We start from the raw sequence: 13,747 nt of genomic DNA, 5'->3' as shown, positions 1-13,747 counted from the left end.
ACATGAGTGGGAAAATTAAAATATCATTAGGAACTACAGCGTGTAACAATCTGCACAGGGTTAGAGTACAACTAAAGAGATAGGAATCATGAAGTTAGATTTGATGAAATCCAGAAAATGTTGTCTCATGTGCTGAAAAAAATGAATACTGAAGATAAAACTGAGAAGAGAAAAAGTCAGATATGTCAATAGACATAGTCCCAAATTCATCTACCAAATCACCTTTCAGTCTATCAGAGCACAAGAATACAATCCTTACAGAAAGGGAAGTTGGCAAAATCCTGAAGCTTTTCGAGTCATTACTTGTCCTAAGTCTGCCTTCTCATCACCCTTCAACTGTACGCATTAACATTCTGATGGCAGCCTACCTAGCATTGAGCATTTTTAAACTCTTTGCTGTATTTTTCTCACTGAGAAAATTATTTTATCCTGAACAAATTATTTAAGTAAAAACATAGAGAAAAATAGAATTTCATCATTATCATTAGGTGGAGCATTTATATGAGTGTATAACCAACGTAAGTTCATATGCATGCTAACTACTTTTTTAATTAGTAGAAGTTGACTAGGGTATGATTGTGGGCATCACCACAGGGCTTCTGAAATAACTAGTAGTCATTTAATCTCTGGCCTCTGGTTTCTTCCTTTGTATGGTAATGGAATCAAGTTACAACATCTCTTAGATTCCTTCTAATTCCTATAAATTCTGGTTTTCCTATTTGGCTGTGACATGTGTTAAGCAATTCAGATCACTTGCGGAACCCTTCTGAGGAAAAGCCTATTAAGTAAATAACTTATGTACTAAAATTAGGAACTAATGAGACTTTTGAAGGTTTATGAAATCTTTTTAAAGGAAGTGAGAAAAATAATGAAATAAAAAGGGGGAAAAGAAACTAAAAAAGAAAACTAAAGGAGAAAAAAGAAAGTCAAATATCTGAATATCTGCATTAAAATGCTTTAGGGAACTGCTTATATTATAGAAATTCTTAATAGTAAAATTTTAGTGAAAGCTTTATATTTCTGTTGGTATTTTCTGTTTAGAAGCCCTAAAACATATTCAGAGGGTTGCTGTCTTCATTAAAATAGTGAATAAAGTCCAAGTAGGTATCAGTATATGGATAAAACAAAGTATTGTCAAACAGAGAAGGGTTAAATTTCACACAAAATATAGATTAAAGGTATCTTCAAAAAACATATGACCCCATTTTAAGATACTAATACCAAAATTCCTAAATAGCTTATACTATAAACTTACATAAAGGAAAAATTATTGAAGACATCAACTGCCAACTTCTATTCATTTGCTACTTTTATTTGATTTCTTAATGGGAAATAAAATTTTAGCAATTTAAATAAATTTGTTTAACCAAATTATCAATGAAAAACTATTCTCCAATGATGATTTTAAGTTGAATACTGCATGGTGGCAAGGGAGAACCAGCTCCCCGATTTCAAGAGATTGGCTGAGTAGTTTGCCTGGTACTTAGGGGTAGTTTCCAAGATATCCCTGAGTTCCTCCTGCCCCAATAAGTCACATGGTGGCAAAATTCCAAGAAAGTAGTATTGTTTTCTTTCAGTTAGTAATTCTACAACAGTAGAAGTTATAAAACAATAAATTAGTGTAGAACTTCTAACCTAAGGAATCTATTGTAGATTTTTATTTAAAATAAAAGCTGATTTTGAATTCTTCAGACACTGCACCCAAGTTACTATTTTCATACAATCATGGAAATTTAAAATGCAAAGTTAATTGAAAGTATAAAGATGAAAAGCAAGTGCTATGCCTAAAATAGTGCACGACAGTCATGTTTCACTTAACTCCCAAGTCAGAACATAATTAAGAATTCTAGATGTGACATGCCAAATATTTTAGGCATACAAGAATGCATACAACAGAATCTGTACCAATTACAAACTTAAACATGTAACTTAGAAGGCAATAAGTCCATGCTTAAATATTGACAACAAATAATGTTTCCCTTACTTTCAGAGGTGGATGCTGCACATAATCCCATTGCCTCTTTATACAGTACTGAAAATTCATAATCACATTTTCCCAAGCTTTGTGTCCTATCCAGAAGCCAAAATAACTGAAAGGAGTGAAAACACTGATACTCTGAACCTAACCTATGAAGAATTTCTTGGCTAATAACAAAAGTGAAAAATAATAAATATTACACAATGGGACATCATTAAGAACAAATCATATAAAATTTAACAGCATAAGTATATACAGAAAGATTTCCAGACATCCTAAATTTTATCTTATTTTTATGGGTGAACATTTCTTTGTATAATCATGTTGAGAGTTAAGGAAATGTTGTAACTTTTAATATTTCCTTATCACATCTGTTGGTGTGTCCCTTTCATTAGAAAATGTATTTCATGATTGAAACATAAGATGGTTCAGTTAGGAGTCATTGCTAACCCACAATAAAACAAACAAAATACTGTATGTCAAAATGTACCAGTGTACAGATTTGTAAAGAGCAAAAGGTAAATCAGTAAAATGTGGAATTATATTTTATACTCTCAATTATAAAACATCATGAGAAATAGAGACATTAAAACATTCTCTCTTAAAACTTCAGTAAGTATATTTGCCCAACATACATGAATAAAACAATAAACATTATTCTTTGAGACTTGAGTAAGACCATAGTAAATAAATAATTTCATTCTTATATGCAAAACAGTCTATGAGAAATAAAGTACTAAGTACAAATGAGAGTACTTCTTCACATAGCTCTTATTAAAATCCTTACAACTGGTGATCTGTTTAGACTCAAACATCCAAATGCAGATACTCTAATAGCCAAATAATACTTTCTAAACGTGTTGCAAATGGAAAGTGATTTTCACACCTATTCTTTAAACCCACTATCATACAAAGCAGGAGACATCCTATTTTGTACTGTATCTATCAATTTACTTTCTTCCCACATACTCACATCGCTTTTCTCATTCCCTAATGAGATTTTCAAATCCCTGAGCGCAGGACCTATCTATCTTTTTACTCCCCCTTGTGCCCAATATTGTGGCAAGCAAGATATGGGGTACTCCATGATTATTTAATAAGTGGAGGAATGAAAGAATAAGAATGAAAGCATCCCCACAGCTGTCAGCTCTTTGTCTTTCTATCTCAACTGAATCAAATGAAGAAGGGCTCAGTAACATATTTCCATAGTGAAATGAAGTACAATCACTGAATTGTACTTCAGATGAAAATGCATAACACTATCACCCAATTTGCAATTTACAGAACACTTACATGTGAGATAGCAAAATCTTGCCTCTTCCCTTAAAAAAAGGATCTATTGTGGCCAAATAATTTGATAAATCCAGTCTTTTAAAAAAATCAAGTAACATTTTTTTTACCACTAGACTTCTCAAAGTACACGATATGCTAGTGTTCAGTATCATTCCCTAAGAAGCTATTGAAGAATATTTTTGTTTTGGGGACACCTCAGCAGAAGAATTTTCTAAGGAACAAAGTTTGGAAAGCAACGTTTTAGGAAAATAAAAGATAACACATGAAAACTCCATTGTCAAAGCAGTATCATATACTTGATGGAAATATTTAGCATCTCATTAAATATTCATCACTCTATTGCCACAAAAAGTACAATGAAGGAAAACTACCATGAGCATTGCTCTGCATCCATCTGTTCATTCTGAAAGGTTAGGAAAATAGCTGTTCACTGTGTCTGATACTTTAGCATCTGGTTGTTCCTAAAATTTCTCTCAATATATTTCTTTGCTTCCTCTCCCCTTTCTATCCTCTCCTTCTAACTTTGTATGCGCCAAAGTATTGTGACTTGTGAATTGCATTTTAAGACACATTCAGACAGTGGATATTTGTGTTTGGTTAGTCTTTGGAAGTGTACAAGAAAACACAGTCTAAATTAACAAGCAGAGTAACTATAACATTTCTATGAGGAAAGCATCATATCTAATAGATGTGCTTCTCTAAAATTTCATGCAGGTCGATCATAATTCTCTAAAATAATTCAATGTATTTTTCTATATGACTAAACAATAAATATAGTGAAAGATGTTTCTGCATAAGGAGAAAAGTACTATGGGAATCAAAACAAAGCAGGAGGCTGGCTAACGCTTCAGTGTTGATTGTCACAAGATCTGGGCCATTGCCAACTGTGCCATTAGCTAAATGACTTCAGTACTTTTCTTAGTATTTCAAGATGTCAGGTGTCTCTTCTTACATAAGAAAAAGTAATAAGTTTAGTGGCTTTCAAGCTATTTGCTTTATGGACTGTTGTGGTTGTGGAGAATGAGGCATAGGGGAATGGAGAAGAGAGACCAAGCAAGTGGGACTCTGAACCCACTTCCATATTGCACAGAGAAGCTCCATTACTAAATGTTTTATATATTAAAATTCACAGCATGATTTATATTTTAAATAATATTACTAATTTTAACAGGGAAAACCATAAATTATATGATCTAAAGAGATATGTATCTATAATATGCTCTAGTTCACATTTTTAATAATTTTTTCTTCTCAGGAAAATATATTTTACATTGTTTTCTATTCATTCATGTGCTATTGGTTCAAGTAACAAAATCTTAATAACTTATTTTTGTATAGCTTATTTTACTTTTATAATATTTTTCTCATTAAATAAAACAATGAGTTTGTGTGGTTTTTCAAAATAAATATAAAGACAGGAAGGAGGGGTCCAGTTGGCTTCTGCCCAGGCATCTTTTCATACTGCCCTTGGGCCCTGAAATACTGTACTGCACTGTCATTGAGGTAGAACCAAAAGAACAAAAGAGAAAGAAAATGGCAAACACATTTACATAAAGAGGAAAAACAAGAAAGCTGTGGGATATTTCTTTGTGGCAGGATGCTCATCAAGCTTTGCAATCTTCTTTGCCACAAAGTTGAAAAATAGTCTTCTTAATCCGAAGGGCAGTCAGGCGTGCCGCCCCATTGGCATACCAACACTCACGCATGATCCTCCCCATGACGCGGAGTGCCTTTAAGAGAGAGAAAAATGAAAAGAAAAAAAAAATTAGCTACTTGTGCAAACTGAATATAAAAGAAGCAAGATCACAAAGCCAGTAATAAATCCCAAATTTAACCAAAAAAAAAAAAAAACAACGACAATTTAAAAAATGTGAAGAGATTGAGATCAAAGTTCAAAAATTCTCTCAAAACACCAAAATATTAACCTCATAGAGACTATCTTAATTGAAAACTCAGGTCATTCATTGCCAGTTCTATGGAAAACCCACTACTATTATGGACTACTGGACTGTATCAGAATATTTTGCTAAATTCATGTATCTACAATATTTAAATGACAATAAAATACCCTTCTCTGACAAAACTAAACAAAAAAGGGGGATACAAATGAAGGACCATCTTGTATCTGTATATTCAAAATAGTTAGGAGAGATATTCAGCTACTTTCTCTTAATTCAATGAGAAGAAAGATTTATACTAATAGTGCTTGGACAGGATATCATGTCTGCATCTTGTACTATGAGTAACCACTAAGAAGAAAACAATATGCAATGTATTAATTATTGAAACTGTCCTACTAATCGGTTTTGAAACTGTCTCACTGCTGTTTGTTTCTCAATAAAATTATTTTTAAAAAGAAAAGAAAACTCAAGTCATTGATGTCTAAGAATGTGGCAGAATAGATTCTTTAAAATCTTCTAAGAAAGAATCGTGAAAAACATGAAGGGACATAGAAGGGGTTGGCAAATTCTGTGTCCTGATCTAAGCAAGTGGTAGGTACATGTGCATATGAATGAAAAAAGTCTATGAAGCTGTTGATGAAAGGATATGGTTTTTACTGTATGTCAACTATACCATAATAAAAATAGTGATCCAAGTGTAAATATCAAAAATATTAATTTTAACAGTAAGCACAAATAAACTTACAAAGAAGATCATTACTTAGGGAAACAACATGAATAAATAAAACCACAGACAGAGGAATCGCGAAAGCAGGTAGCTGCTCTATGGCATCTGCAGATTTCATAGCCTAGATTAGAACTTCACAACTGATGGCATACATGTGCAAGACAGGAAAACCAGCCGAAAGGAAACGTCAAAGATTCTTAAAACATCCAATTTTAGGATGAATGTGTCCTAGAAAGAAAGTCTTTAAGAGAAATTGCTTAAGTCAGTCTTAACTTTTGACAAAGAAAAAAATCACATTCATGATTCTAAACACTGCAGTTAAGCTGAGCTCATAGGGAAAGTCCACAAATACAAGAAAAAACAAGATTGTATACACAGAGCAAATTGAGACAACAACCAACAGCAGATCCATAAATCAGATGTCATAATTAAATGGTATAAAGTGAGTACATAAAATATAGCTTGAAAAGGAAAATTCCAAATATGAATAAAAGAATATTTTTAAAGTAATTATAAAATTTCTTGATAAGAAAAATTTAACAAAGTATTCAATGGATAAACCAAACAGCAGATTAGATACATCTGAAGACAATTAAAGAACTGGATGCTAATGTCAATAGATAAAACATAAATACATAAATATGAGAAAATAAAAAACAAGCTAAGTAGAATGAAAAGTTGAATATGAATCCAATGCACTGTCCAAAAGTGAGCACTAGAGACAATAAGAATTAAACATAATATTTTAGAATTGCTGGATGTGGTGTTGCACACCTATAATCCCAGCAGCTGAGAGGCTGAGGCAAGGGGAATCCCTGAAAGTTCAAGGCCAGGCTGAGCTACAGAGTGAATTCAAGGCTAGCCTGCACTGCATAGTGAAAACCCTGTTATAAAAAGACAAACAAACAAATATTTCAGAATTTTTGAGAACTGAGGAATGACACAAATTCTTACCATTAGCAATAATATAAATTCCACTCAAAACAGAGAAACTGAAGAACACTAAAGACACAAAGAAGTTCTTAGCAGCCATCAGAAATAAAACAAAAACAAATTGATAATCTCTGATATCTGAAGAACAAATTAGAAATCTGATGACAATGGAACAGCAACTTTTAGGTATTTATGGAAAATAGCTAATAAAATAGATAATTCAAATTTGTATGCCTAAATTGGTTCAAGACGGAGGACAAAATTAAGACAGTTTTGGACAAGCCAAACTGGAAAATTTAAAAACACTATGCTATCACCTAGGGAAAATAAAACGGCTAAAGGATGTATTTCAGAAAGCCAGAAGATAATTTTAGAAGAAAGCTCTGGAAGAACTACTGAATAAATGATAATATCTAATACAAAAGACTAATCTAAAACAATATAAATAATTTTAAAATTACATGGATTAGCAATACACAAAATTGCTCACACAGGGCCAGTGAGATAGCTCAGCGGGCTAAAGTGCCTGCTTAGGCAGAATGCAGTGGCTGAGGTTCGATCCCTGGCATGCTGTGCCAGCCGCAACCCTGGGGAGTGCTGAGAGGACAATTGAGACTGAGCATGGTGGCACACACCTGTAATCCCAGCAAGTGGAAGGCTGAGAACAGGAAAATAACTATGAGTCCAATCTATGTGGTGAGTCCTGTAGACCCTATAGACTCTGTACTAAATACATTAAAAAAAATTGCTCATACAGAAAAAGACTACATGGGGTACATTATAGAAATACATGATTGGTTTAACAGTAGTAACCTATGAATGGAATGTATTTCATTAAAAGACTAAAGCGTGACATAACATCATGTCATCAACAGGGACCAAGTCATTATTAAAACCAAACTCAAATTTTTTTCTAATGTTTTAGAACAAAAAAAAAATAGTCTGCAATAGTAGTTTCATGCTTGGAGTGCCTGTCATTCTGGTCCTCTGAATACGGGCTGCTTGTCATGACATGCCAGTTGCTGCTATGAAGTCTCTCGGGTAGATGGTTGTTCAAAAAAAAGGGGGTGGTGAATGAAAGCAAAAGACAGAAAAAGGAATACTGTGGGACTGTCCTGCTTCATTGTATATGGTGAGATTTTTGGACTTATGTATGAACATAAGAAGTATCTAATTCTTTATGCCTATTTTTAAAATATATTTTAAATTTTAAATGTTTTTTATCATATTCCGTAGGGACTTAAAGTTCAACATATCAATACTTGATGAAAAATACCTGTTCCATCTTATGCCTAAGATGCTTGATATGCAGACAGATAGTGAGGTTAAGCTTAACAGCCTAAGTTGTATGGTAATGACAATAAGCTTGTCTTCTGGATGGTTAACAACCTAAGTTTGCAGACCAAAATTAGAGGAAAAGGAGGGCTGCATGGAAAGCCATCATTTTGGCCCTAGCCTTCCAAGGCCAATTAAGACCCAGGACATATGAGAACTTGTATTGTAACATCATGTAACTCGGCAGTGTCCCAAATTTTCTGATCAAGGAGATTATGGGGCCAAAGAGGAAAGTGATCGATGATGTAGAGTGTGCCTAAGGAGAGTCACATGGAGAGAAAACATTGTCTCAGCTTTCACAGAGAGCACATTGGCCAAGCAATGGCTGTGACTCGTCCACATGGCTGACATTGACAAACATTCTGAGGTACAGGATCTGAGGATAAATCCTGAGGGGATTTCACTAACCTTATCAGACCCAAAAGCTACAACTCTTGTTGCATAGGTCCTGCTTTCCTTGGTCTTAACCACTCAGAAGAAAAGTATAAAAACAAAATATAAGAAGTAAAGCCATGCTGTTATGCTGAGCTGTAGGGGACTCAGGTCAACAATTTCTGACATTGCCAGTGAAGCAGAAGACCCAATACTGTTATGGACTGCTGAACTCTTTTGGATTATTCTGCTGAGTTAACACACCTATAATATTCAAATAATGGAACTTAACAAAAAAAGGGTATACAGATGAATGTCCATTTTGTATCTGTGTATTCAAAGTGGTTAGGATAGATATATAGTTACATTCTCTTAAGGAATAGAGTGATTTGTCCTAATGGTGTTTGTAGATAGGATATCATGTCCGCACCTTGTACAGCAATTAACCACTAGGAAGAATGTACGTAATGTGTTAATTATTCAAGCTGTCCTACCAATTTGATTTGAAAATGTCTCATTGCTATTTGTTTATCAATAAAATTATGAAAAAAAATAAAATAAAATAAAATTATGGAAAAAATAAATAAATAAATTTTAAATGAATTATATATATACACAATTATATATACACAAATATATATACATAAACATATATACAGTGATATATATCATGTATCACACTCAGAAGTGAAAAATAAAATTTTAAGAAAAAAACAAGGATACTCACTGTCATTACTTTCAGAAACATTATATTATTGCAGTTCTAAAAACTGCAATAAGAAGGAAATAGCATGAGGACTGGTCCCAGGACACTTATTATATGGAACTATAACGATCTCTATGGACATCTCCATAAAAGCAATAGCTATATACCTAAAATATTTCCCATACATAATTACATATAGCATCATAATTTTTTAGAATAACTCTAATTCACATATATGATGCCAATAGTAGAATGGGTAACTATATTTTGCTGTGGTTCTATAATGGGGTGTTAAATAACAATGAAAACAGATTATAGGCCATTTAAAAACTCTGGCAGATTCTAGGCAGCCTGTGGAACTTTGGTAAGCTCTGACCTTCCTTATCCCCCAGTATGCAGGTGTGCAGCTTCTGCTGGTGCCAGCCCAAATTTTTAAGAACTCAGGTGGACTGTGAGTGGCCTGCAGAATGCTGGACAGCTGCAATCTGTGGGCCCAGCATGAGCAAGCAAGGAGCTTTCTTGGAGCCATTTAAGAACTTTGGCAGACTAGGCAGCCTGTGGGACTCTGTCAAGGTGGTTACTGTGAGCTTCAAAACTGCCAAAACGCAGGAGCAAAAGGCAACCCCAATCTTCTAGGCCACCCAGAACAAAGCCAGGTGACAAAGATATACAAGAACTTGGAAATTACACACCTGAAATTTCTGAAATGATAGTAACTGAAATAAAGAAACAAGACCATCAGGCTATAGAATAAATAAGATCAGAAATAATTGCGCAGGTCAAACAAGAGATGACAACAATGGTTAAAGAATTGCTCAGCATAGCTAAATAAGACATAGATACAAAAATAGAGAAGAATAGAAAAATGATACAAACACTGAATAAACAATACAGGAAAGAAATAGAATGCATGAAACAGATTCAAACAAATGCCCAGAAAATTAAGAGTGCCATTGAAAGCTGGCAAAATTCACTAGAATGAAACTGAAGATAAACTTTCAGACCTCAAATACAGTGTTGCAATTAAGGAATGTGAAAGAAAAGATCTCTTAAAACAAAAAGGAAGGGCCGGGGAGATGGCTCAGTGGAATAAGCACTTCCCTGGCAAGCGCTAGAGTCTGAGTTCAATTCCTGGTTCCACCAAAAAAAACAAAGAGCCCAACAAGATTATTTAAAATGTCATGAGTTCAGAAAAAAAAAAAAAAAAAAACCAGAAAGGAAATAAGAAATAAAAATTCATGAGCTTCAAGATGATGCAAACAAAAACAAAAACATAAGATATCAATGAAGCAGCGGGAGACAGCACAAAAACAAAAAGATTATCTGCAGAAGTACTAGCACAAAATTTCACAAACATCAGAAAAGAAATTGACATACAGGTAAGTGAGGAATATGAAACTCCACACAGCCATAATCACAATAAATCTACAGCTAGACACCTAATAATCAAGATCTCAGAAATTCATCAAAAGAATGGAATACTAAAAGTTGCTAGAGAGAAGAAACAGATTATCCACAATGGAAAGCCCATCAGAATCATGGTAGATTTCTCAATACAAACAGTAAAATCCAGAAGAGTATGGAGTGAAGCATTTCAGGTCCTGAAAGAAAATCACTTCCAACCAAGATAGATATACCCTACAAAACTATCTACCAAATTCAATGGCAAAATGAGGTTCTTCTACCATAAAGAACAATTGAAGAAATTCATGACCATCAAACCAACCCTACAAAGAGTACTGACAGACATTCCAGAAAGAGACAGAAGTGATCACAGCTTCAAGAACAACAGAAAAGAACCACCAAACAGAGAAAATAATTAAAAAGATGGAAAAAGTACAGAACTTATAAAAGGAATATAACATGACAAAGATAAGCCAATATGTACCAGTTATAACCATGAAGGTAAACAGCCTCAATTCACCAATTAAAAGAAACAGACTAGCAGAGTAGGATTAAGAAACAAAATCCAACAATATACTACATACAAGAAACATTTAACTCAACAGTAAACTCAGACTGAAAGTCAAAGGATGGAAAATAATCCTCCATGCCGGAGGAAATCAGAAAAAAGCAGGGGCAACTATCCTGTTTGCTGACAATATCAACTTCAAACCAAAAATCATTCAAAGAGATAAAGAAGGTCACTACATACTTATTATGGTAAAATGCTAGAGGAAGAGATAACAATTATAGTTATATATGTATCCAATGTAGGTGCACTCACCTACGTAAGACAAATTTTACCAGACATGAAAAATCAAATGAGCAATTTGTAATGGGGCACTTTAATACACCACTGTCACAAAGAGATAGATCAACTAGGCAAAACATCAGCAAAGAAATAACAGAACTAAACCACATTTAGGAAAAAATAAACTTGGTAGATGTTTCCAGAGTGTTTCACCCAGAATACAGTCTTCTCAGCAGCATATGGGACATTCTCCAAAACAGACCATATACTGATAGGTTTTTGACTGTCACAGCAGAGAAATAGGCAGAAGGAAAAAGGAAAAGGGAATTTATTATAAAGGGAAAGGGACTTTATTATCGTGGAGGACATGGAGAGAATTTGGGGAGGATAAGGAATTCTCTGGATTAGAACAAAGGGAGGCTGAGGCTTTTATGGCCTTTTGCTGGGGGTGGGGTGTGAGGGGGATGTTTAGGTACACCTGAGAAGCTGACTGGGGCCCTCCCTGAGGTGGCGGGAAAGGTGAAAAGAAATTGCACCCTGGACAGAGCTGGAGAAGGGGGAGAGGTGGTCTCTGGGAAGATAAGCTGTTGTTCTATGGGCTTCAGCCATATTAGATGATCACCATAGTTATTTGTCAATTCATACTAGGGCCATAGCCTATCAATACTAGCATACAGAGAACTCTTAAGTAAATGCAAAGGAACTGAAATTATCCCATGCATATTACCTGATCACACTGTGATAAAACTGGAAATTATTGAAAAAAGAAACTACAAAAATACCATAAACACATGGGAATTCAATAACAACCTGCTAAACAGCTAGTGGGACACTGATGAAATTAAAGAAGAAATTTAAAACTATTGAAAATCAAATGAAAACGCAGAAACAACTTACCGAAAACTGGGATGAAATGAAAGCTATCTTAAGAGGAAAATTTATCGTAGTACATTCTCACATTAGGAAAACAGAACAAGCCCAAATAAATTATCTAATTCTTTATCTCAGGCTCCTAATAAAAGAAGAGCAAGTCAAGCCCAAAGCTGAAAGAAGGCAGGAAATTATAAAGATTAGAGAAGAAATTAATGCACTGGGGATGAAGAAAACAATACAAAGAATAAATGAATCAAACAGTTGGCTTTTTGAAAGATTAAATGAAATTTATAAACCCCTAGCCAATCTAATTAAAAAAAAAAACAAATTCATGCAATACAGAATGAAAAGGACGATATCACTACAAACCTTAGAGAAATTCAGAAGATCATCAATACCTACTTCCTAAATCCTTACTCTCACAAGATAGAAAACACAAAAGGAATGGACAGTTTCCTAGATACATATGAAATACCAAATCTGAGTCAAGAAGATATACAAGCAATGAATGACTCAATAACAAGAAACAAAATTGAAAATTTAATAAAAATCCTACGAACAAAGAAAAGACCAGGTCCCGATGGATTTACAGCAGAATTCTATAAGAAATGTAGAAAAGATTTAATGCCAACTTTTGTTGAACTCAAATGAAATTGAAAGGGAAGCAATTCTCCCAAACTCATTCCTTTATACAGTGATTCCAAAACCAGAGAAAGAGCCCACTTTTTAAGAAAGAGAGCTACAGACCAATCTCTCTAATGAATAGATGCAAAAATTCTTAATGAACTAGTAGCAAACAGAATGCAGCAAGTCTTCAAGAACACTGTACATCATGACTAATTGGGATTCATTACTGGAATGTAGGGATGGTTCAACATAAACAAATGCATAAATGTAATACACCACATCAATAGAACCAAGAACAAAAACAACACGAGCATCTCAACAGATGCAGAAAAAAACTTTTAATAAAGACCAACCCTCATTCATGAAAAAAAAACCCTACAGAGATTTCAAATAGATGGTCTATATTTCAACCCGATCAAAGCCATCCATGAGAAACCAACAGCCAACATAATACTAAATGGGCAAAAACTGAAGGCCTTTACTTTAAAATCAGGAAAAAGACAAGGATGTCCACTGTCTCCACTCCTATTCAATATAGTTCTAGAATCATTATATACAGAAATTATAGAAGAGAGAGAAATAAAAGGAATAATGATTGGAAAGGGAAGAAGTGACAATATCATTATTTGCAGATGACATGATACTCTACAGAGAGGGCCCCAAGAACTCCACCAAGAGTTTTTAGATTTAATCACCAAATTCAGCAACATAGCAAGATATAATCAACAACACTCTAAAAACAGTTTTGTATACCGACAATGAACATATACTAAGGAAACCAAACCTTTAACCATAACATCAAAAAAAA

At 34.0% G+C, this 13,747-nt stretch overlaps 1 protein-coding gene across 3 annotated transcripts in view; it reads right to left on the bottom strand.

The window, feature by feature from the left end:
- Nucleotides 1-4,721: 4,721 nt before the first annotated feature.
- Acvr1c (activin A receptor type 1C) overlaps nucleotides 4,722-13,747 on the bottom strand; it is a 116,483-nt gene continuing 107,457 nt past the window's right edge. For all 3 annotated transcript variants that reach the window (XM_004629906.1, XM_004629907.1, XM_004629908.1), the window contains one exon: nucleotides 4,722-5,001. In XM_004629906.1, the coding sequence (XP_004629963.1) occupies nucleotides 4,876-5,001 (126 nt within the window). In that variant the 3' untranslated portion in view covers nucleotides 4,722-4,875. The remainder of the gene's footprint in view (nucleotides 5,002-13,747) is intronic.

This window comes from Octodon degus, unplaced genomic scaffold (assembly GCF_000260255.1).
Source record: "Octodon degus isolate 3935 unplaced genomic scaffold, OctDeg1.0 scaffold00032, whole genome shotgun sequence".
Taxonomy (NCBI): Eukaryota; Metazoa; Chordata; class Mammalia; order Rodentia; family Octodontidae; genus Octodon; species Octodon degus.
The sequence above is the reverse complement of the archived record's forward strand: the minus strand, read 5'-3'. Positions and strand labels throughout refer to the sequence as shown.